At 47.2% G+C, this 23,249-nt stretch overlaps 1 protein-coding gene across 2 annotated transcripts in view; it reads left to right on the top strand.

Moving 5' to 3' along the window:
* The window catches only part of NUP160 (nucleoporin 160), a 129,038-nt gene that overhangs the window by 56,059 nt on the left and 49,730 nt on the right, over positions 1-23,249 (top strand). For both annotated transcript variants that reach the window (XM_063944657.1, XM_063944658.1), the window contains one exon: positions 21,729-21,894. In XM_063944657.1, coding sequence (XP_063800727.1) covers positions 21,729-21,894 — 166 coding nt within the window. The remainder of the gene's footprint in view (positions 1-21,728; positions 21,895-23,249) is intronic.

Here is a 23,249-nt window from a genome sequence, read left to right as displayed (position 1 = left end):
TATGTTTCCAGGACGGCTAGAGTCAGAAAAACTGACTCGCTATTTATCCTGTATGCACCCAACAAGCTGGGTGCTCCTGCTTCAAAGCAGACTATTGCTCGCTGGATCTGTAGCACGATTCAACTTGCACATTCGGCGGCTAGACTGCCGCATCCTAAATCTGTGAAAGCCCATTCCACGAGGAAGGTGGGCTCTTCTTGGGCGGCTGCCCGAGGGGTCTCGGCTTTACAACTTTGCCGAGCTGCTACTTGGTCGGGTTCAAACACGTTTGCAAAATTCTACAAGTTTGATACCCTGGCTGAGGAGGACCTTGAGTTTGCTCATTCGGTGCTGCAGAGTCATCCGCACTCTCCCGCCCGTTTGGGAGCTTTGGTATAATCCCCATGGTCCTTACGGAGTTCCCAGCATCCACTAGGACGTCAGAGAAAATAAGAATTTACTCACCGGTAAATCTATTTCTCGTAGTCCGTAGTGGATGCTGGGCGCCCATCCCAAGTGCGGATTGTCTGCAATACTTGTATATAGTTATTGCCTAACTAAAGGGTTATTGTTTTGAGCCATGTATTCGAGAGGCTCAGTTGTTGTTCATACTGTTAACTGGGTATAGTATCACGAGTTGTACGGTGTGATTGGTGTGGCTGGTATGAGTCTTACCCGGGATTCCAAATCCTTTCCTTATTGTGGCAGCTCTTTCGGGCACAGTTTCCCTAACTGAGGTCTGGAGGAGGGGCATAGAGGGAGGAGCCAGTGCACACCAGGTAGTCCTAATTCTTTCTTAGAGTGCCCAGTCTCCTTCGGAGCCCGCTATTCCCCATGGTCCTTACGGAGTTCCCAGCATCCACTACGGACTACGAGAAATAGAATTACCGGTGAGTAAATTCTTATTTTAATTTTGGTAACGTTTTGCTGCTAAAAACTACAACACCGGAAACACTCTACCAAACACTGGATGAAGACAACAGCCGGGTAATTTCTGCAGGGTGAATCCGGATTTTCCTGTTCATCGCTAGGTCATTTACGTGTGTGTGTCTGCTGCTGTTAGCTGCATCTTAGATGGACATTTTTCTAAGCTGTACCATTGTGATTTTACCCAAATTAAAAAACATTTCCTACTTTACTGTGGTGAGGATCATCTATTATTTCCTTCAAGTCTTGATGTGAAAGAAACCTTTGATGAAACGGATAAATATTTAGGAATCTTTTGTGCATCTAAAACCGCTTGTCCAAGTTCTTCCAAGCCTCCGTCAGCTGATCATCCAGTTTCTTTGAAAACGTTGAACTCTGTTTTCTTCCAAATAACGCCATATCTGGCAAATCCGGTGTCGTTGTTTGGGAAATGTTCAAAACTTGTCTAATAAGCAAAATAAGAGGTTCAACCCCTTGAGAAAGTTCCAGTGTAACTTCGTCATCCGCGTCAGTAATTTCGCCCAACTCGCGTTCGTCCCCTACGGCTTCATCCTGAGAGAGAAGCTCTTCCCCAGATTCATCGGAATGAATAATTAATGATACTGGGCGTTTCTTAGGCTTAGACACAGTCTTCGCCTGTTTACTGGACGTGTCCAAGCGTTTTGTGAGACTGCCTACTGACTTGGCTGATCCTGACACCCATGGTGGTTCTGTAGCAATAGAAGGTACCGTAAAGCAGCCACTTCAGTATGTAATTGTGAGATGGTTCCAGTTAGCGCTACCGCCCAGGGGGGAAACTTAGCGTCTTGGGACGGGTTAACTAACTTAACCTATGAAGCACATGCGTCACAGAGGGTAGAATAGTCTGTGTGGGCTTTTTTGTTGCACTTCACACAGACAAACTAGGGTATTCAATTATCCGCAAATTCACGGCAATTTTTCACCCGAACATTTTTCACGCCAATCAGGCGAAAATTGCCGCAAAAACAGCTTTTCGTGGGTATGCGCGCTCCCGTTTTTCGACCTATTTAATTCCAAACGGGTTTCACGTGAAAATTGTTGCAGTGAAAATGGGGAAATCAGCCTGTACCCCAAAAAATGCTAAACTAACATAGGAAAACAGAAGAGAAGTGTATTAGAGATTACATAAGAGTTTTTGGGGACTTGTGTTAAATGGCTGTTATATGCATTTTTTTAAAAATGCAAGAAAATTATAGAAAGCAAGTTTTTTTTTTTTTTTTTTTTTTTTTTTTTTTTTTCTGCAAAATAAATGCTCATTAAATTTGGGGTACATGAAAATGGGTAAAGTATATATTTGGGTCATTTTAGGGTACTTTTAAAAAAAGTTGAAACAGACCGATTTCTCCCACCTGCAAGCCTAAAAACACCTGTCCCACTCATAAAGCACCCCAATATACATGTCCCATACCTTGAACCCCTATTTCCATCACTTTGTACTTTTTCACCCCAAAAATGACGTCATTATTGGCCAATTACAAAATAATTAAAAACTTCAACGTGCCTAATTAGTCATTAAGGTGGGTGTCGCAGGAGTTCTGTACCATAACCAAACATTTTTACCTTTAAAATAGTGACACTTCCCAACTTTTCACCTGCTCAGAGTAGGTGAAGTGAAATTAGTGAAAAAATTATCACCGATAAATGTTCCTGGGAAATTGAATAGGCTGTGATTGCGTTTCGCGTGAAAAGTCCGGTTTTTCGCGCGAAAAGTCAGTTATCGCTGCTTATTGAATATCTCCCAAATACTTTTTGCGATGGCTTATTCACTGGACCCTTGCCTGCCATTGTGATAGACCAGTGGCGGATCCAGGGGGGGGGCACTCGGGCCCGTGCCCCCCCTGTCATTTGTGGCCTTCTGCCCCGCCGGCGCCGCACAGGGAGATGACTGGCTCCCGCTGAGATTGTGTTACCAGCGGGCGCCCGTCTCCCTGCACAGCGGCAGCCGGAGGCAGGAGCTCAGTACTGAGCTCCGGCTTACGGCGCTGTCACTGTGCGGCGTGCGCTATGGGAGAGACGTCAGTCATGACGTCTCTCTCATAGTGCTGACTGAGGAGCGGACGCCCAGGGAGGAGGAGGACTGCAGCGGCCTGGAAGCGGGAACGGGGCTCGGTAAGTATGTTTTTTTCTTCCTTAATGCAGAGGGGGCATCTACTGGGGGCAAACTACGGGGGACATTACTACTGGGGGGGCATCAGCAAGGGGCATTACTACTGGGGGGGCAAACTACTGGGGGCATCACTACTGAGGGGGTCATCTATTGGGGGCATTACTACTGGGGGGTCATCTATTGGGGCAAACTCGTAGGGGGCATTATTACTGGGGGGTCATCTATTGGGGGCAGCTACTGGGGGCATTACTACTGGGGGGTCATCTATTGGGGGCAGCTACTTGGGGACATTTTTACTGGGGGGCATCTACTGGGGGGCAAACTGCTGGAGGACATTATTACTGGGTGGCATCTACTGGGGGCAAACTACTGGGGGACTATTACTGGGGGCCAACTACAAAGGTGCTAACTACTGGCGGCGTAACTACAGGGGCATTACTACTGGCGGCTTAACTACAGGGGCATTACTACTTGGGGGCTTAACTACAGGGGCCAAACTACTGGGGGATAACTACAGGGGCCAAACTACTGGGGGCATTACTACTGAAGGCTAAGCTACAAGGGGGCATAACTACAGGGGCTAAACTACAATGGGGCAAACTACAGGGGGGCATTACTACTGGTGGCTAAACTACTGGGCGCATTACCACTGGGGGGGGGGAGGGGTAAACTACTGGGGTCATAACTGCAGGGGAATTACCACTGGGGGCAATACGGGCATTGCAAAAGGGGCACCACTACTATGGGGTCTATATAAGGGGCACTACCAGTACAGTGGACATTGTATAATGAGCGCTACAACTGTGGGCATTGTATAAGAAGCGCCACCTCACATGCACCGAAGCCGCACGCAAATGTACTTGCTCCTTCCATGGTGCCCCCCCTATCATTTTCTTCTGGATCCGCCCCTGTGATAGACAGAGTGGAGACGCATAAAATTTAGACCAGCACTCGCAATAATATAGACAGAGCGAGAGAGAGGAATATCAGAATGATAGAGGTAGGTATAATATTCAAATGACTCCCCTATTCTAAATCCCCTCAGCCTCCAGCCTGTATTTGTGCAGGCTCTTAGGTTTCTGGAAGTATACAGAAATGTGTACCTGTCTCTGCTGTGCAGTGCAGATTCCTGAGGAGAGAAGAAACAATGTTGTCATTCAATGAGCTGCATAGCTGAGGAAGGCACCTTTTGTTTGATTTGACAGGTTAAAACCCCGCCAACTTACATAAGTACTGAGAGAGTCAAGAGGATAGAGGGAGTACAAGCTAATTAATTGAAGTAAGCCCTTTATAAATTCCCGCAGCAACCAGCCTGTGCCCCTGTATTAGCAAGGCAGGCTCTGAAGTTCGGCAGGCTCTGTGGAGGGAGAGAGAGAGATAGCAGTAGTTAAGTATAATACTGTGTAACACAGGGATCCCACCTTCAGCACTGCACTGGAGTGAATGACAGGGAAGAGAACCTGGTAACTCCGCCCCCTTTCTCTCTGCAGTTATGTGCAACAGGCACCCAAATTCGCCATCTTATTTTTGTGCCTGCATGGCAGCATGGATTCTAGCAGCGTTCACCCTGCCGGGCAGACTGTACTTCTACACCCTATATGCAGCGGAGCTTTTGTCTCATCCTCTACTTGTGAGGCTACGCTGCCGCAGCTCAGCTCTAAGCTCTGCCTCTTTTTACTGCTCCCCGCTGCGGACATTCAGCGCTGAAGGGAAAGGAGAGGCGCCCCCTGCTGATAGCCGCTAAGACCCGCGCTGCTGCTCGCTTCTGCAGAGCGGGAAGGGGATTAATGCAGCTGTCACAGCGCTAAGTATGGCACTTTGTCATAGGTGAGCGCTCCCCGCTGCCGCTGTTTCTACTCGCTCAGATCCGGAGCGACAGTAGTAAGCGACTGCTCATTAAAGATACAGGGCTTCTCAGTTAAGCGCTGGATCCTGTGCAGTGAGTTAGTTTAAACCCGGACCCCACTTCTCAGTATAAGTAGCGAAGGGTTGCTGAGGCTGTTTAAAACAAGTATGAAAATAAAATAAGGAAATAAAACTGAAGAAGCTGGAGCTCAGCCAGCGTGACCGGCTTCATCGGCGCAAATTCAAAACTGAGGGATGATGGGGGGATATAGGGGGATTAGCTTGTTTAATTTAGTTTATTTAAAGTGCCAGCTCCTTGTAAGCCACCATCATCACCCCGCAGTCTTGAACTTGTGCCAGTGTCCCCTAGTGGCTGACGGTAAAAGCAGCTAAGCTGGTTGCATGCTACAGAGCCTTTTCTGTTGAGTACAAACTTGAGATGTGGACAAAGACATGTATATGTTTGACTCAAACAACTAAGTGAAATTGAGAGCTTTATTGTACTACTTGATGCAACTATATAGTGTGTGTGTATGCTATTACTGTGTTCATTGTGTTACTGTTCTCACTTCAAAAATTGTTCATGTATTACTAAAACAAGGTGTAACCATCTAAAATGAAAGTTTACTCAAAAAAAAAAAAAGTAAATTAAAAAAATCCTATTTAAATCCCAAAAATATGATTTAAATCCTGAGTCGAAGGGAGTATGGAATAGAAGATGGTTTAAGTAAGAAAAGGAAAACCACAAGGGAATAGGACCCTGCTCATGAGAACTTACATTCTAAAGGGGTGGAGCAGACAGACAGGGGTGACGCAGATGGGGTAGACAGTGAACGTGGGACAGAGGGCTTAGGTTGAGAGTTTGCTGGGTTTGGTGAAGAAGTGTGTCTTGAGAGCCCGTTTGAAGTTTTGTAGAGAGGTGGAGATGTGACATCTTAAGTGTGCCTCTAACAGGAGTGTACGTTTTGCTCTAAAGCCTTTTCTTATCTCCTCGGTATGATCATTTGCCAGTTTGGATGTTGAAGAGCAATGTATGGGCATCATTTCCAGGAAAGGGTATAGGAACAGAGCTGTTGCAGTTGTATTCATTATATTTTGTCTTACAAAAAGGAGTCTGTATTGAAATCCACCAGTTTAGCAATAAGAGCCTTAACCAACGTAGTGGTGCTCCTGGTCATGTAGCTAATATATTAGACAATAGACTATATAAAGGTGTTACATTGAAAATAAGAATGTAGCCCACAGGAGAATACACTAATTTCTCCCACAGGACAAACCGAAGTGTTATTTTTAGCTTTTCCTTACCCATATCTTGGGTAGCAAATAGTCTTTGAAGTCTCAAGCAAACTTCTCTGGGCCCTGTTTTTTAGGAAGCGGGCTAAGTGGGAATCTTTGCCTCCAGTGGACGCGCATGTTGCAAGATTGATCAGGTCTTCAGTCCTTCCTGTTCCAGATGTGTTGTCCCTTAAGGACCCTACTGACAGAAAACTGGAACATTTTCTGAAAACAGCGTTTTCACATAATGGAGCTGTTACACGCCTTAGCATCGGCTTGGGAGGCGCAGGCAATTGGTACCTGGACTGAACAGCTGGAACATGGCCTTTCTTTATGTACTAGTTGGAAGGAGTTGTTCAAGTATGTCTTAAATATCCAAAGACCAGGGGCTTACCTAGGCGAGGCGGCTAAGGACACTGAAGTTTTAACTTCCAAGGTGTCAGCAGTGACAATAGCGGCCAGGTGGGCCCTGCGGCTCCGCTCCTGGACAGTGGACGCAAATTCTAAGAAGGCATTTGAAGCACTTCTCTTTTGCTGGGGGGACACTTTTTGGTGATGAATTGGACAAGATCGTCTCCAAGTTGGCAGCATCTAAGACTGCCTTTCACCATTCAGCTGCACTACGAAACCCCAGACTTCCTTTTGCTCCTTTCGTCCACAAGGCAGAGTTAAAGGTCAGGCGTCTTTACGCTTCCAGGCTCCATCCAGAGGATCAAAGCCATGCACAAAACTGCCCTAGGCTGCTAAGCCCAAACAGGCAGATAATTCTGCCACGTGACGGGGCAGGCCTCCTCCTGGGGACCCCGGGTTAGGAGGCTGACTTCTGTCTTTTGCCCAATAGTGAACAGAGACCACAATGGATGCTTGGTTCAGGACGGTCATTTGTCAGGGATAAGCTCTCAGGTTCTGAAAGCGTCTGCTACAGTGTTAATTTTACCACGGGTCTGCAGAGGGATCCTTCTGGCCTCCAATGTCATTATCCCAATCCCCAGGTATCAACGGCGTCAAGGTTTTTATACTACCCTGTTTCTAGTGCAGAAGCTGGATGGCTCCTACCGACCCATCCTCAGTTTGAAGATGCTCAACAAGTTTCTTCATGTCCCCAAGTTTCGGATGTAGTCTCTTCATTTTAGATATGGACCCGGTAGATTTAATGGCATCTTTGGACATTCAGGATGCTTATTTACACATTTCCATTCGACCCAACTATCAACGATTCCCCAGTTTTGCCTTTCAAGCGGACCACTACCAATTTCAGGTGTTGCCGTTTAGTTTATCAAGCGCACCACCAGTCTTTACCAAGATTATGGCGGTCATGGCGCACACCTGTGCCGCAGGGGAGTCAGGATCTTGCCTTACCTGGACGATCTTCTCCTTATGGCTCAGTTGCCGGAAGTGCTGGAACATCATATTCAAGTGACAGTGGATCTTCTACAGTCGCATGGCTGGAAGATCAATTGGCGCAAATAGTCTCTAACGCAACGTCTTCACAGGGCATGCTACATTTGGGAGTGCTGTTTGATTGTCACTTTCATAGTGTTCCTCTCGCAGGGCAAACTGGAAACTACAGTGCATCCAGAAAGTATTCACATCATTTCACTTTTTCCACATTTTGATATGTTACAGCCTTATTCCAAAATGGAATAAATTAATTTAGTCCCCTCAAAATTCTACACACAATACCCCATAATCATAACATGAAAAAACTTTTTATTTTTTATTTTTTGCAAATCTATTAAAAATAAAAAACTAAGAAATCACATGTACATTAATATTCACAGCCTTTGCCATGTAGCTCAAAATTGAGCCCAGGTGCATACTGTTTCCACTGGTCATCCTTGAGATGTTCCTACAGCTTAATTGGAGTCCACCTGTGGTAAATTCAGTTGATTAGACATGATTTGGAAAGACACACACCTGTCTACATAAGGTCCCAGCTTGACAGTGCATGTCTGAGCGCAAACAAAGCATGAAGTCACATGAATTGTCTGTAGACCTCCAAGACAGGAGTGTCTTGAGGCACAAATCTGGGGGAGGGTACAGAAAAAAAATTTCTGCTGCTTTTAAAGGTCCCAATGAGCACAGTGGCCTCCATCATCCGTAAATAGAAGAAGTTTAGAACCACCAGGGCTCTTCCTAGAGCTGGCCGGCCATCTAAACTGAGCAATCGGGGGAGAAGGGCCCTAATCAGGAAGGTGACCAAGAACCCCATGGTCACTCTGTCAGAGGTACAGCATTCCTCTGTGGAGAGAGGAGACCCTTCCAGTAGGACAACCATCTCTGCAGCAATCCACCAATCAGGCCTGTATGGTAGAGTGGCCAGACGCTCCTTCTTAGTAAAAAGCACATGGCAGCCCACCTGGAGTTTGCCAAAATGCATCTGAAGGAGACTCAGACCATGAGAAACAAAATTCTTTGGTCTGATGAGACAAAGATTGAACTCTTTGGCATGAATGCCAGGCACCGCTCATCTCCAGGCTAATACTATCCCTATAGTGAAGCATGGTGGTGGCAGCATCCTGCTGTGGGGATGTTTCAGCGGCAGGAACTAGGAGACTAGTCAGGATGGAGGGAAAGATGAATGAAGCAATGTACAGAGGCATCCTGGCTGAAAACCTGCTGCAGAGCGCTCATGACCTCAGACTGGAGCGACGGTTCATCTTTCACCAAGACAACGACCCCAAGCACACAGCCAAGATATCAAAGGAGTGCCTCAGGACAACTCTGTGAATGTCCTTGAGTGGCCCAGCCAGAGCCCAGACTTGAATCCGATTGAACATCTCTGGAGAGATCTGAAAATGGCTGTGCACCGACGCTTCCCATCCAACCTGATGGAGCTTGTGAGGTGCTGTAAAGAGGAATGGGCAGTTTTAGATATGCGTGTCAAGCTTGTGGCATCATATTCAGAAAGACTTGAGGCTGTAATTGCTGCCAAAGGTGCATAAACAAAGTATTGAGCAAAGTCTGTGAATACTTACGTACATGTGATTTCTTAATTTTTTTTTCCCCCATAAATTTGCAAAAATCTAAAAAAAATAAACATTTTCACGGTCTCATTATGGGGTATTGTGTGTAGAATTTTGAGGGAAATTTTAATTTATTCCAGTTTGGAATAAGGCTGTAACATAACAAAATGTGGAAAACGTGAAGGACTGTGAATACTTTCTAGATGCACTGTACATGCCAGAGTTCAGACCTATCTAGGGCATCGCAGAGTGTCTATCCATGCCTGTATGAAGCTTCTGGCATCCATGGTGGTGCAACATGGTGGAGTACGCTCCGTTTCACTCCCGTCCTCTACAATTGCTGATTCTAGCCAGGTGAAATGGATCATATCCACACATCAAAACACAGACAGTTACCCTCTCATGGGATGTACGGCACTCCCTCACGTGGTGGTTACTCCACACCATCCTGAGTCAGGGCCGTCCCTTCTGGGTTCTGAATCCTGGTCACGACTGATGCTAGTCTTTGAGGATGGGGAACCATCTGCAGCTGGCAGACGTATCGGGGACGTTGGTTGGCGCAGGAAAGCCAACTTCCCATCAACGTTCTGGAACTAAGGGCAGTATTCAGTCAGACCGTAGTAGTAGAAGTGCTGCACATCTTTCAGTGGGTGGAGGTTCATCTACCCGCTATATCAGCAGTGTTCATACTCCGCATGTGAGGCAGACTTCCTTAGCTGCCTAGATGTACACATTGAGGTCTTCCGGACATTGACTTGATGCCTTCTCGACACAGCGATCAGATGCCCAAGTACGGGGATTGCACACGGGATCCCGCAGCATTTCTCGTGGACGAACTGGTGTCTCCATGTAAATTCCCACTGGTCTGTCGTCCCTCCAATCCAAATGATACTGAGTGTTCTCCACAAGTTCAAAAGAGAAGGCTGCATGTTACTTCTGCTAGCCCTCGATTGGTCTCATTGCAGGTGGTACTCGGATCTTTGTTGACTCTCCGCTGCATCTGCCCCAGAGGTCAGATATCTTATCTCAGGGTACCTGCCTTCATCCGGATCCAGACCGCCTCACTTTAAGGGGTGGCTCTTGAGACATCCGCCCTAAGGAAGAAAAGTTTTTCCACACAGATCATTTCTACAATGCTCAAAGCCAGGAAGCCTTCCTCTGCCAGGATTTATCTTCGGGTATGGAATACTTTCTTTGCATGGTACATGGATAGAGGATTCAATCCACGATCCTTTCAGCTGTCGCGTCTGTTGACTTTCCTTCAGACAGGTCTAGACCTGGGTCTCTGCCTTTCATCCTTAAAGGTTCAGGTTTCTGCCTTGTAGGTTCTTTTTCAGCGTCCGTTGGCCCTCATGCCTGACATACGGACCTTTTTACAGGTTGTTTTACATCTTCAGCCTCCTTTCGTATCTCCAGTGGCTCCATTGGACCTTTCCCTTGTGCTGAAAGTACTCTGTTCTTCATATGAACCTCTGGACACGGATCTACAATGGCTCATGTGGAAGACCTTTTTCCTCTTCGCTATCTTCTCGTTTCGTTGGGTATCTGATCTCGGGGTCTTGTCTTGCCACTCACCTTTACTGGAGTTTCATGTGGACAGGGCAGTCCTTCGCACTCGCACTACTTGCCGAAGGTGGTCTCAAGATTTCATGTCAACCAGGAGATAGTGGTTCCTTCTCTCATGAATGGTTCACAATCGGAGGCCTCTCTGGATGTTCTACAGGCTCTCCGTATATATGTGAACAGAATCAGAGATATCCGCAAGTCAGATTCCCTCTTTGTGTTGTATGACTTTCACAAACTGGGCTGGCCGGCTTCCAATCAGACTTTGGCCAGGTGGCTCTGTTTGCCAGATTTATACGAAGACGAGTCTTCCTCTGTCAACTGGAGTAACGGTTCACTGTACATCTTCAGTTGGAGCTTCTTGGGCAGCTCAGCGTGGAGCCTCTGCTGAACAGCTTTGCAAGGCAGCCATGTGGTGTTCTGCACAGACCTTCATTAAATGTTGTACCTTTTGACACCTTTTGCGTTAGGTGACGATGCCTTTGGGCGGAGGGTCCTTAGCACAGTACGGGAGTGTCCCCGCCCCTAAGGGGACAGGTTTAGAACGTCCCAGCGTTGAAAAAATGGGACTTATGGTCTTACCTGGATAAATCCTTTCTTTGAGTCCTTTCTTTTGCATCCATCCCTGACGCACCTGGCTTGTGGGGTCTTGTTCCTATATTGATGAGTGTGTGTTTGCCTATGCGCTGCAGTGTATCTCTGTGCCTGTTGGTCTTCCTTCCTCTTCTTTCCTCGCTCCTGCCGTGGGATTGCTAACTAAACTGGCGGGACATAAGACACTGGAGATCAGAAGGCTGCTGGGTACAAACGTAACCAGTTGGTACCCGGACTCCAGCCTATTCAGCATATACCCCAGCGTCATCCCTCTGGCCCCTAAGGACTTAAAGAAAAGGATTTATCCAGGTAAGACCATAAATCCCATTTTATCCTATGCCCGGCTTCCAGGGACCCAGGTGATTTATCCTTTTCTAGGGCATTTGTGACATTGGATCCTATTGTAGTCTTTTCTTGGTGCCCATGCGCGTATGGTAGCTTTTGTTTTCTTTACGATTAATTTATTAGGAAAATTTCTAATAATAAGGGTATAAAAGGGAATCCCCTTTGACGTGTTTACCCCCCTTGTGTGTATCCTTGGGGTCATAGATGAGGAGATATTGGATGCACATTCTAGAAGATATATTCTTAATTTATGCGCTTTTGCCAAAGTATTGATAGCACGCTCAAGGATGGCGACTACGGGCCCTAATATAAATAAATGGATCCCGTTAGTGAACTCGGTTGTGTCCCATGAAAAGTTTGTTTATATTTCTAGGAAAGCCCCTGATAAATTTTACAAGATATGGCATAGGTGGTTATCGTCTCCACTCTACCAGTGTACCCGTGCTTCTGCCTCGCATTGATATCTGGTCACTTAATGTACCACTATTGTATGAACAAATGAAAAGAAATCACGACACTCGTTATGTATAACTTGTAGCTGTTTGCAACTTTATTTACGTAGGTCTGTTGATGCATACAACATTCGTTGGTTTTTCTCTGTGTACACATAGTGCATACTTTTTTATTCAATGTTATGGTTTGTCTGGAAAAATCAATAAAAACATTGAATTCAAAAAAATAATAAGGGTATAAAACGGGGCAGGACAACAAATGGGGAGAAGAAGTAATGTATAGACTGATATGAATAGAATACAGTATTTCTTCTTCCGTCCACCAGGGGGCACAGGGAACACTGGTTATAGCCTGCAGAGAGTCTGGGCTCCAAATAGTTACTATTGTTTTCCCAGCAGCCGCAGACTCCCTCTTCACTATACACTAGCCAGTCAGTTTCAGGGTGGTTCCGGCAAGAGGGGGCACCATTTTGTGGGGGGGCTGCTATTAATTTAGCAGTTAATTTATTTTACTTTTCACTTTTGGTTTACTTTCACTTTGTTTGTTTTATTTCACTGTTCGTTTACTTTCCTGTGCAGGTAAGAGACACCTGCTCCCTGCGGCTATTTACTGCCGGTGTTTAAGACTACTGGTGGTGTGGGTGAGTGTTGGCCCAGCACATTGCTCCGCACACTAGGCCACCAAGGCAGCGTGAAACAGAACACCACTGCAGAGGTGAGCACACAAGCCCTAGGGATTTTATTTTTACCTGAGGGGGGAGACATAGGTGCCCAGTTTGCCCCACCCCTGAGCATACTTGCAACCTGGTTAACTATCCGCCTCAGGCTACCTTCCCTTCTTTCCCCCTCCACAGAGACATGCTGGGAAGCCATTTTACATGCCAGCCTTAGCCCTTCCCTAGAGAGTAGTTTGGGCCTGTTTCCCTGTGTACCTCACTTTTTAGTCAGTCATGCTATACATTGGGGATGTAGTTAGTTATGTGACCGATGATCAAGAGACCGACTGTCACATAACCTCCCCCTGCATCCCAAACAATTAAAATACTGATAGTCGGCATGCTGACTAGAAGGGACTATCCCACTCGTGGGTGTCCACGACACCCATAGAGTGGGAATAGAACATGTGGCGAACGCAGCTCGCCACCGAGCCTGCAAGGGGCTTCATTATGCTCGCCTCCCGTCGTCATTCTGCGTCCGGGATCTCGTCATCGTGATTTTGACCACCGGGATTCTGGCCCCGACCCATGTATATGAGCTCCTTCCTGCTCTATCAGGCTTGTTTGTTGTGCCCTATTTGCCCATTGAATGTACTGTGTGCATGTTTTAGGCGGTTTATATATTTCCTGATATATATTATATGTATGGATATGTTTCATATCTGCTTATTGGTCACACTAAATAGTAGACACACTTCCAGGTATCTCTCCCCATGGTATATAAGGAGCCGTGCCAGCGATACGAATAAGACGCAATTTAATGGAAAAAGTTGCTACCAAGTTACTCACGCCAAGGCATGGCGTGACTAGAAGGGCTGTTTAACGTGCAGGGAGGCTAGATGTACATGCACACATCTGTATGCTCGGTTTCACTCCCAATCTCTTCAGATGGAAGTTTTGGCTCGGTGGAACAGATCCCTTCTGCAAACAGACGTACCTCCTCTCAGGAAATCCGTTGCTCCTTCCTGAAGTTCCACTTAGATAGGGAATGTCCCTTTTGGATCAGGCCTTAAGTTCTCCTCACCACCGACCCAGGTTTTGGCAAGTGGCAGGACAGTATCCAGTCATCAGCCCTTTCAGGGTCAGCTCAGAAAGGGCAGTCTTCCATGTTCTGGATTTCCGAGTGACCTTTGGAGCTCTGGGTCTCAATTACTCCTGGCTCTGATACTCTTCTGGTCCAGCTACAGTCTGACATTGTGACAGACTTCACAGTATACTTGCCTACCTGACCCTCTCCATGAGGGAGAAAATGCTCTGTTCCTGGACTTTCCTGGTAATGTATGATTGCCATCACCTGTGGTGAGCTAGTTAATTGATAAGAAAGGTGTTTCACCACAGGTGATGGCAATCATACATTACCAGGAAGGTCCAGGAACAGAGCATTTTCTCCCTCATGCAGAGGGTCAGGTAGGCAAGTATGCTTCACAGTCATGATCCATCTGGACAGTACTCATAGTTATGGGGCTACAAAGGAGGTCAGTTGCATCCTCGGTGGGGTAGAGCATCATCTTCCAGCGCTCGTCTTTCAACTCCTAGTTATCGATGGGGCTTGCTGATAATTGCCAGATAGGTGTCTCGAAACAGCCACAGGCTGCTGAGACACTGTTTCTGTGTCTTGAGCTTCATGCTCTCCAGGTGGACTCTCTATCATTACAGAAAACGTTCCTGCTCATATACATCTTCCTCCGATCCCAGCGATCCTGTGGGTCCGTCGCAGGTTGACATTGGAGTGATGCAGGGTGTTTTTCATGGCTTCAATCTGCCATGGCGGCTATAATGGGCAAGTATGCTACGCCTCTCCCCTGATGATCCTCTGTGTCTGCCTCTTCTGTATTAAGGCAGGTCCTTCTGTCCTGATCTGACCTGTCTCACTTTGGCAGGGTGGCTCTTCAGACACCCGTCTTGAGAGCAAAGGGCTTTTTCAGGAGGGTCATTCGTACCATGCTCCATGGGTAAAAGCCATATTCGGCGAGTGTTTATCTCCTTATTTGGACATTTTTTGCGCTGTTCCGCCACGGGTTTCGACCCTAAATTATTCTAGTACTCTCGAACCCTTCCCTTTCTACAGATGAGTTTGGACTTGGGCCTCTGCTCTTGTCCTTGAAAGTACGGGTTTCTGCCCTGTCCGTCCTCTTACAGCGCTAAATTGCTCTCTTACCGCACCTATGAGTCTCCTACACATTCGTCCACTGTTTGTCTGTTCGGTTGCTTTATGGGACCTGTTCTTAGGGCTCTCCAGTCCACTCCTTTTTGATCCTCTGCATACGGTGGACATTTGTTGGCTTACATGGAAGTCTGTTTTCTTACTTGCCATTGAGTCTGCCCTGTGGGTGTCCAACGTGCATGTCTTCTTTGGCTCACCCTTTCTGTTTTTCCATGCAGATCGGGTGGTCCTTAGGACTCACTTGGGCTATTTACCCAAGGTGCGGTCTTAATTTCACATCAACCAAAAGATAGTGGTTCCGTCTTCTACGCTCCAAACACTTCACTAGAGGTAGCCTCTCTTGATGTGGTGTGGGCTTTCCAAACTTTTGCAAACAGGACCAGGGAAGTCTGCAGGTCGGATTCTCTTTGTCCTGTATGATGTGTACATGGCTGGCTTCAAAACAGACTTTGACCAGGTGACTCCGGTTGACTATCTGCCACGTTTACTCTTTGGTGGCTCTTCCTACCCCTGCCGTGGTGACTGCTCATTCCACCTGGTTGGTGGTGGCTTTTTGGGCAGCTCAGCGTGGTGCTTTAGCAGAGCAGCTTTGTAAAGTGTCCACGTGGTCCTCTGCACACACTTTTCTTCGTTTTTATGTGTTTAACACCTTCTGTGTCCTCAGACGCAGCCTTCTTGTGTACAGTTATCAGGTCAGCTCTGGAGCGTCCCCATCCATTAGGGGACAGCTTTAGGACGTGTGCCCCCTAGTGGACGGAAGAATAAAATAGGATTTATATTATTTTTACCTTGTTAAATCCTTTTTCTCTGACGTCCTAGTGGATGCTGGGAACTCCGTAAGGACCATGGGGAATAGACGGGCTCCGAAGGAGACTGGGCACTCTAAAAGAAAGATTAGGTACTACCTGGTGTGCACTGGCTCCTCCCTCTATGCCCCTCCTCCAGACCTCAGTTAGAATCTGTGCCCGGCCAGAGCTGGGTGCTCCTAGTGGGCTCTCCTGAGCTTGCTAGAAAGAAAGTATTTGTTAGGTTTTTTATTTTCAGTGAGATCTGCTGGCAACAGACTCACTGCTACGAGGGACTGAGGGGAGAGAAGCAAACCTACCTGCTTGCAGCTAGCTTGTGCTTCTAAGGCTACTGGACACCATTAGCTCCAGAGGGTTCGAACACAGGGCCCGACCTCGATCGTCCGTTCCCGGAGCCGCGCTGCCGTCCCCCTTGCAGAGCCAGAAGACAGAAGAATCGACTAAAACGGCGGCTGAAGACTCCTGTCTTCATTGAGGTAGCGCACAGCACTGCAGCTGTGCGCCATTGCTCCCACAGCACACCACACACTGCGGTCACTGGTGGGTGCAGGGCGCTGGGGGGGAGGGGCGCCCTGGGCAGCAATTAGTATACCTTTTTGGCAAACTGCACATAATACAGTTTATAAAACTGTATATGTGCCTAAACCCCGCCAATAACATTATAGAAAAAGCGGGAGAAGCCCGCCGCTGAGAGGGCGGGGCCTTCTTCCTCAGCACACCAGCGCCATTTTCTCTTCACAGCTCCGCTGGAAGGACGCTCCCCAGGCTCTCCCCTGCAGTATCCTGATACAAGAAGGGTAAAAAAGAGAGGGGGGGCACAAATTTAGGCGCTAATGTGATATAAGCAGCTATTGGGAAAAATTCACTTTTGTATTAGTGTTAATCCCTGTTATATAGCGCTGTGGTGTGTGCTGGCATACTCTCTCTCTGTCTCCCCAAAGGACTTTTGTGGGGTCCTGTCCTCAGTCAGAGCATTCCCTGTGTGTGTGCGGTGTGTCGGTACGGCTGTGTCGACATGTTTGATGAGGAGGGTTACGTTGAGGCGGAGCAGGAGCAGATAAGTGTGGTGTCGCCCCCGACGGGGCCGACACTGGAGTGGATGGATATGTGGAAGGTATTAACCGACAGTGTCAACTCCTTACATAAAAGGTTTGATGACGCAGCAGCCTTGGGACAGCCGGCATCTCAGCCCGCGCCTGCCCAGGCGTCTCAGAGGCCATCAGGGGCTCATAAACGCCCGCTCGCTCAGATGGCAGACACAGATGTCGACACGGAGTCTGACTCCAGTGTAGATGAGGATGAGACAAATGTGCAGTCCACAAGGGCCATCCGATGCATGATTACTGCAATGAAAAATGTATTGCACATTTCTGACATTAACCCGGTTACCACCAAAAAGGGTATTATGTTTGGGGAGAAAAAGCTGGCAGTGACTTTTCCCCCATCTGATGAGTTAAATGAATTGTGTGAAGAAGCGTGGTGTTCCCCTGATAAGAAACTAGTGATTTCTAAGAGGTTACTGATGGCGTACCCTTTCCCGGCAACGGACAGGTTACGTTGGGAAACATCCCCTAGGGTGGACAAGACGCTCACACGCTTATCGAAAAAGGTGGCACTGCCGTCTCAGGATACGGCCGCCCTAAAGGAGCCTGCAGATAGAAAGCAGGAGGCTATCCTGAAGTCTGTATATACACACTCAGGTACTATACTGAGACCTGCAATTGCTTCAGCATGGATGTGTAGTGCTGCAGCAGCATGGTCGGATACCCTGTCAGACAACATTGATTCCCTCGACAGGGATACTATTTTGCGAACCATAGAGCATATAAAAGACGTTGTCTTATATATGAGGGATGCACAGAAGGACATTTGCCGGCTGGCATCTAGAATTAATGCAATGTCCATTTCTGCCAGGAGAGTATTATGGACTCGGCAGTGGACAGGTGATGCTGATTCTAAAAAACACATGGAGGTTTTGCCTTATAAGGGTGAGGATTTGTTTGGGGACGGTCTCTCGGACCTCGTATCCACAGCAACAGCTGGGAAGTCGACCTTTTTACCTCAGGTTCCCTCACAGCCTAAGAAAGCACCGTATTATCAAATGCAGTCCTTTCGGCCTCAAAGGCAAGCGGGTCAGAGGCGCATCCTTTCTGGCCAGAGGCAAGGGTAGAGGAAAGAAGCTGCACCAGGCAGCCAGTTCCCAGGAACAAAAATCCTCCCCTGCTTCCACTAAGTCCACCGCATGACGTTGGGGCTCCACAGGCGGAGCCAGGTGCGGTGGGGGCGCGTCTCCGAAACTTCAGCAACCAGTGGGTTCGCTCACAAGTGGATCTCTGGGCTGTACAAATTGTATCTCAGGGATACAAGCTGGAGTTCGAGGCGACTCCCCCTCGCCGTTACCTCAAATCAGTCTTGCCAGCTGCTTCCAGGGAAAGGGAGATAGTACTGGAGGCTATTCACAAGCTGTACCTCCAGCAGGTGATAATCAATGTTCCCCTCCTTCAACAGGGACGGGGTTACTATTCCACAATGTTTGTGGTACCGAAACCAGACGGTTCGGTGAGAACCATTCTAAATTTGAAATCCTTGAACACTTATATAAGGAAGTTCAAGTTCAAAATGGAATCGCTCAGGGCGGTTATTGCAAGCCTGGAAGAGGGGGATTTTATGGTGTCGCTGGACATCAAGGATGCTTACCTGCATGTCCCCATTTACCCACCTCACCAGGAGTACCTCAGGTTTGTGGTACAGGACTGTCATTACCAATTCCAGACGTTGCCGTTTGGTCTGTCCACGGCACCGAGGGTATTTACCAAGGTAATGGCCGAAATGATGATACTCCTTCGGAAGAAAGGAGTTATAATTATCTCGTACTTGGACGATCTCCTTATAAAGGCGAGGTCCAAGGAGCAGTTGTTAGTCAGCGTAGCACTATCTCGGGAAGTGTTGCAACAGCACGGCTGGATTCTGAATATCCTGAAGTCGCAGCTGATTCCTGCGACGCGTCTACTGTTCTTGGGCATGATTCTGGACACAGAACAGAAGAAGGTATTTCTCCCCGGGAGAAGGCCCAGGAATTGTCATCTCTGGTCAGGGAACTCCTGAAACCAAAACAGGTGTCGGTGCATCAGTGCACGCGAGTCCTGGGAAAGATTTTGGCTTCTTACGAAGCAATTCCCTTCGGTAGATTCCATGCAAGGATCCCGCTTTCTTACCAAAGGTAGTGTCATCTTTTCACATCAACCAACCAATAGTAGTTCCTGTGTTTTCAGGACATTCTGAAACTCTGGATGTGGTACGCGCTTTACGCGTTTGTGTCTCGAACGTCTACAGTTCGTAAGGCGGATACGTTATTTGTTCTCTATGATGCTGCCAAGAGGGGTTGGCCAGCCTCTAAGCAGACCTTATCCAGATGGATAAAATTGACCATACGTCAGGCTTATCTTCAGGCTAGGTTACAGCCGCCTACTTCGGTAACAGCTCATTCCACACGTTCTGTGGGAACTTCATGGGCAGCTGGTCGGGGAGCTTCTACGACACAGCTTTGCCGGGCGGCTACATGGTCGTCAGTGCACACGTTTGTGCGCTTTTATAAGTTTGATACTTTTGCGGCATCAGCATCTAGCTTTGGCCGTTTAGTGTTACAGGTGCCAAATAGCTCTCCCGCCCATGGGGGAAACTTTGGTATGTCCCAAGAGTACTCCAGTGACCCCTAGTGGATGAAAAAGAAAATAGGATTTTGGTACTTACCAGATAAATCATTTTCTTTGAATCCATAGGGGGCACTGGACGCCCACCCAGAGCAGTTGTTACCTGGTTGTGGTAAATGCAGGGAATATTATGGTAACACACTCTTACCGACTGTTTCAAATTAGAAATTTTGTCGGGTTGGTGTCAACTGTTAGTTGTCATTTTTTGTTTGTGTCAACTTTATTGTTGTCCATTTTTTTTTTTTTTGTTATAGGTATGTCTCCATTGTCAACCTCTATAGCTCCAGTTCGGCTCGGTAAAAAAAACTCTGAGGTACTCTGGGATATGGAGGGGAGATATAGTCAAAGTTTAACTGTTCAGTGCCTAGTTCCAGTGGAACCGTCCATATCCCAAGAGTACTCCAGTGCCGCCTATGGATTCAAAGAAAAGGATTTATCTGGTAAGTACCAAAATCCTATTTTCTGCACTTCCTACAGTCAGGGGTGATTATGGGCCTAAAATTGGGGTCCATAAAGGTCCAGATTTCGGCCCTATCTATTTTCTTTCAGAAAGAACTGACTTCACTGCCTGAAGTTCAGACGTTTGTTAAGGGAGTGCTGCATATTCAGCCCCCTTTTGTGCCTCCAGTGGCACCTTGGGATCTCAACGTTGTGTTGGATTTCCTGAAATCACATTGGTTTGAGCCACTTAAGACCGTGGAGTTAAAGTATCTCACGTGAAAGGTGGTCATACTATTGGCCTTGGCTTCGGCTAGGCGTGTGTCAGAGTTGGCGGCTTTGTCATGTAAAAGCCCATATCTGATTTTCCATATGGACAGGGCGGAATTGAGGACTCGTCCCCAATTTCTCCCAAAGGTGGTATCAGCGTTTCATTTGAACCAACCTATTGTGGTGCCTGCGGCTACTCGGGACTTGGAGGATTCCAAGTTGCTGGACGTAGTCCGGGCCCTGAAAATTTATGTTTCCAGGACGGCTAGAGTCAGAAAAACTGACTCGCTATTTATCCTGCATGCACCCAACAAGCTGGGTGCTCCTGCTTCAAAGCAGACTATTGCTCGCTGGATCTGTAGTACGATTCAGCTGGCACATTCTGCGGCTGGACTGCCGCATCCTAAATCGGTAAAAGCCCATTCCACAAGGAAGGTGGGCTCTTCTTGGGCGGCTGCCCGAGGGGTCTCGGCTTTACAGCTTTGCCGAGCTGCTACTTGGTCGGGTTCAAACACATTTGCAAAATTCTACAAGTTTGATACCCTGGCTGAGGAGGACCTTGAGTTTGCTCATTCGGTGCTGCAGAGTCATCCGCACTCTCCCGCCCGTTTGGGAGCTTTGGTGTAATCCCCATGGTCCTTACGGAGTTCCCAGCATCCACTAGGACGTCAGAGAAAATAAGAATTTACTCACCGGTAATTCTATTTCTCGTAGTCCGTAGTGGATGCTGGGCGCCCGTTCCAAGTGTGGACACTCTGCAATACATGTATATAGTTATTGCTTAACTTAAGGGTTTTTGTATGAGCCATCTTTTGAATGAGGCTCAGTTTTTTGTTCATACTGTTAACTGGGTATAGTTATCACGAGTTGTACGGTGTGATTGGTGTGGCTGGTATGAGTCTTACCCTGGATTCCAAATCCTTTCCTTGTAATGTCAGCTCTTCCGGGCACAGTTTCCTTAGCTGAGGTCTGGAGGAGGGGCATAGAGGGAGGAGCCAGTGCACACCAGGTAGTACCTAATCTTTCTTTTAGAGTGCCCAGTCTCCTTCGGAGCCCGTCTATTCCCCATGGTCCTTACGGAGTTCCCAGCATCCACTACGTACTACGAGAAATAGAATTACCGGTGAGTAAATTCTTATTTTTTCAGTTCATAGGGGGCATAGGGTGCCCACCCTGACACTCCTTGCTTGTGGGAGATAGTTCCTATAGTACCGGTTCTCTGAATGCCTTTCCTGCCAGTTTGTTTGCATGTATGCCAGTATTCTTTTTCCCTCTCCTCATTCCTGTCGTGGACTTGCTAACTTAACTGGCTGGCCATTGGGTACGGGTGGGATGTAGCGCAGAGGGAGTCTGGGGCTGTTAGGAAAAAATTAGTAACTATTTGGTGCCCAGACTCTCTCCTCTCCAGGCTATACACAGTGTCCCCTGTGCCCCCTTATGTACCTGAAGAAAAGTATTTAACAAGGTAAGAACATAAATCCTCTTATCACCTCTTACATTGGAGTGTTCTTAGTATGTTGTTTAAATTTTCTGTTCTCTTCTTAATGCAGATGTGGATCTTGCCAGTGACACAATCTTTCTGATACAGTGTTTACGTGTGATCGGAGAGTGTCTATCTATGGACATGGCATACATGATAGAGTCTGCCTGCTGCAGTCAGGAACCACCAGAGAGAGTTGCAAAACAGATCTTGGATGAACTGATTGCAAATGATGTGTAGGTGAACTTTTATGTATGTGTGGTTTTTTCCTCCTGATGTGTTATATAACTAACTTGGTTTAAAAAAAAAAAAAAAAAAAACATGTTTTTAGACGCTCCAATTAGTACTTTGAAAATAATCAACATATCATTACTGTTTCCTCCTCTATACCCAGGGGGCACCAAGAAAGGGGGAAGTGAGTAGTGATTACCCGGTCTGGTTCTCTGTAGGGGCCAGGATATGCCACGCTATAGCCACGCATCATGGAGCATGCAACTTATACATTTTAAGAAATGAAGGGGTTGTAACCGTGCATTTTTCTGACCCTATATGGACTATTGACATAGATATACAATGAGTAAAGTGATCTTATTTCTTTCATACGCTGATTCCTTCAGAACGATTGAATCACAATGTGTTGATTTATGTTAAATTTAGTAACCACCTTCAGTGGAGAAGACTGTTTCGTCAGAAGAACTGCTTCATCCTCATGAAAAGTAAGCAGATCTACAAGACAGTGCTCCCAGCTCTGACATCCTCAGGGCCAGGTGCATTGCTAGCAGATAGTCAGCTGCTCTGATCCCTTATGGTAAAAAGGTTCCTGAGATACCAGGTCCAGTCTGGCTCTTACTTTAGAGACACTAAGGATTCCTGGGAACTAAGGTTGGTACACACCATCACTACATGAAGGTCCCGGTATAACGCTGACAGAGCCGCCGATCCAGTTAACCATATACACTTACCAATGGCCCACTTAATGTGTCTCGCATCACAGCCGGGCCTGCCTAGCTGTGATGTCGGCTCCCCGCATCAAGTGCATGTCGCCCGTACACACAGCTAGATGCGCTGATATTTCTGAAGCTATATCCACCAACTGCTGTTCTGCACAGTTGATGCGATATGCCTGTGAATGACGTCCTTCTGTACACAGTTTATGTATCTTTTAGAGGCATCAAAACCGCTGGAGATAACGGATAAATCAGGTGATGGTCACAAGGAACAATCATAGGGTCCACAAGAGGTGTCTGTGGGTCTTTCACCTTGTAAATTAACTGGTATGCCGTAATGTAAGTCTCTGACCCCATCTCTCCACAATTTGCTAAAAGTTTTACGGATTGACTCTCTGGGATGCAGGACAGAGCTTCTTAGGTGATCTGCCAGCCAGTTGTCTGCCCCCGGTATTAACACGTGCGATTTGGTCGAAACATTCTGTTCTTCACAGCTCTGTGCTGGTTTCCTTCATTACCAGAGTGCTGTTTGTGTCTCCTCCCTGGTGATATGTACCATGGTGGCATTGTCCAAAGGAATCCTTATGAGATGAACAGAAGTTGTTCCAGAAGTATGGTGCTCAGCAGAGCCCTCAGTGCTAGTT

The sequence above is a fragment of the Pseudophryne corroboree genome, chromosome 11, assembly GCF_028390025.1.
Source record: "Pseudophryne corroboree isolate aPseCor3 chromosome 11, aPseCor3.hap2, whole genome shotgun sequence".
In the NCBI taxonomy this organism is placed as follows: domain Eukaryota; kingdom Metazoa; phylum Chordata; class Amphibia; order Anura; family Myobatrachidae; genus Pseudophryne; species Pseudophryne corroboree.
This window is presented reverse-complemented; position numbering and strand designations above follow the sequence as displayed.